General features: G+C 47.5%; 1 protein-coding gene across 1 annotated transcript; it reads right to left on the bottom strand.

The window, feature by feature from the left end:
* Positions 1 to 584: 584 nt before the first annotated feature.
* LOC146180090 (52 kDa repressor of the inhibitor of the protein kinase-like) lies at positions 585 to 2,088 on the bottom strand. Its single transcript, XM_084579935.1, has 2 exons — positions 1,745 to 2,088; positions 585 to 979 (listed from the first exon to the last, which is right to left on the bottom strand). Exons 1-2 carry the CDS (start codon positions 1,846 to 1,848, stop codon positions 805 to 807), a joined length of 279 nt encoding a protein of 92 aa, XP_084436061.1. The 5' UTR covers positions 1,849 to 2,088; the 3' UTR covers positions 585 to 804.
* Between the last annotated feature and the right edge of the window lie 205 nt (positions 2,089 to 2,293).

The following is a 2,293-nucleotide window of genomic DNA, read 5'->3' as shown; positions in this document are numbered from 1 at the left end:
AAGAACTCGGGCTTGGTGCTGCTATCAGATGAGTTAAGCTTCTCCGCCCTTCTGCGCTTCTGAGCCGCAATTGCGCTCTCCTTCATGGCTATACCAAGGTAGATATACAATGGTAGCGAAGGTTCCATAGACGCCCATAGGTCCAAAAAATGGCGGCTCATGGGCACCGCCATATTGGGGGGCAACTACGTATGAGTGACGTTGAATGACGTCACGCATACGTATGTTTTAAGCGCGAATTTTAAAGTGCTCTTTTTATAGAACCCGCCTTTTCAAGCCGGTATCTCATGAAGGCTGCCTTTCAGTGCGCACCAACCTTTGCCAGTCAAATGTGCTCGAGTTCCTGCTAGTTATGGCCTTGCTAATGTGCAATTCGGAACCCAGTGAACGTTACTGGCAAAGAAGGCAGCATAGAAAGGCAGCAACACTTTCAGACGCTGGCTTACCTTGGCTGGCTAAGAATGCAATCATGCATGATTCGTAGTGGAAACCTTGGTGGAAATACTGGTGCTAGTACTTTTTGAGTACAAGGTATGATGCGCAAAGCACAGGCTCAAGTGCACAGTTTGCAATACAGTGTACGGCAAGTATGGTTTTCATAATCATGGTTTATTACAGCAACCAAACAAATACAGTGATAAAGCACACCAACAAAAATACACGTCACAGGCAGCTCAAGCAGTAGTTTCTTTAAGCTGGCTATTCATCTTAATGGTCACAGCGCGGATAGAAAAAAGCCCTGCAGTTCCACGAACGTTGCCAGGTAGGAAATTGAAAAGCATAGAAGACAGTGCTAAGACAGCTTCAATTGAGGCAAACATGACATGACATAAGTAGGCGCATCAACACGGGTCGCAGCCTTTTTGACGACAGATACGCAGACGGTTCGAAGTGCTTGGAACAAACCCGCAAGTCTCGCAGCTGCCATGGTGTCTTCTCCAGGCTGACGTTGTGGTAGAACTGCACCCACGCTCGGCACCTGGACGTGATGCAACGTGCACGTTATTCACAATTGCGCCGTAAGGAATACTGCATACTCCAAACGCCAATGCGTCATTATTCCTGTCGATGCTAACTGCAGTACATTATATTTCCATTATATCTGAACTATGGTAGTAAATGCTCGCCCCAAGCTCTCAGCGCCTAAGAGTGCGGTTACGTACGCTCGTCCTCATGGCATGCGGGTAGGTATACTTTTCTATGGTAAAGATTGACGAGAATGAAGTGCGTTTAAAGTTACCCTAACGGTCATGCATATGCAGAATAGCAATAAGAAGACAGGCAGTAACTCCTGCTGAGTGATATCAGTTAAAGCACCCTCAAGGCCGCGCATACACACGTGGCTGAATTTTGATACTACCAGTTGCGAGGGTCAAATTGGCTTCGCGGTGTTGGAAAACTAAACAGTGTTGTGTTCAGACTTGTCAGGCAGCACAATTGGTTTTAAATTGGCATTCCGGTCAGTGGCATGCGCGTGATTGCTCCTGAGAGCCGGGTATCAAGTTAACGCTGGTGATAGCCGGCTGCATGAAACTCACCATAAATCAGACAAATGGTGGGCCTCTTTCGCACAGCTCAGCACTTAAAGTGTGTGCCCTGTAGTGTAGTACATAAATATCCCCGAAAAAATGAAGCCACGTGCGCACGAACTGGTTACAGAAACAGAAGCGAACAGCCCAACGAAAGCATTCGGAGCATACCTAGAGCAGACGCCTTATAGCAGACGACACTGACAAGAGCTCACCTGTGAAAGTCCAGCGGGAAGCGGTGTAGCTTGACACCGACGGCACTGTCCATGCTGTCGCAATGTGCCACGGCGCATCGTTTCTTCACACGCTGCAAGCTCATCTTGAAATAAAGCGCTACGCGCTTCAAAAGAACAGCGCGAAGCGTGCAAAGACGGAAAAAGACTTCGCACTGGCCGCACGTCGAAGAAAACGACCAAAACCGAGAAAACTGCCGCAGCGGTGCAGCGGGGTGCAAATTTTACAAAACGGTGACTGAGACGCGACGCGCAAGGACGACGAAAACTTCGCAAAAGGGGCATTTCGAGACTGGCGATAAGAAACCGCTTCGTGAGCTCCCGCGGCCACTGTGGCTGGGTGCCGAAACAAGGCCTGCAAAGTCAAGCTGCAAATGCACCGCACACTCATCAACAGGGGGCGTAACAAGAACGTTGCAAAAAAATTAAAAATGAGGAGTAATGTTTTGCTAAAATAGTTTACCTATTTTATAAAACGTGGCATTAAAATATTTATTTCTTTATGTTGTTTTATAGCGTTTTTATTTGTGC

Source organism: Amblyomma maculatum, chromosome 9 (assembly GCF_055883805.1).
Source record: "Amblyomma maculatum isolate TAMU_Amacu chromosome 9, ASM5588380v1, whole genome shotgun sequence".
Taxonomy (NCBI): domain Eukaryota; kingdom Metazoa; phylum Arthropoda; class Arachnida; order Ixodida; family Ixodidae; genus Amblyomma; species Amblyomma maculatum.
The sequence above is the reverse complement of the archived record's forward strand: the minus strand, read 5'-3'. Positions and strand labels throughout refer to the sequence as shown.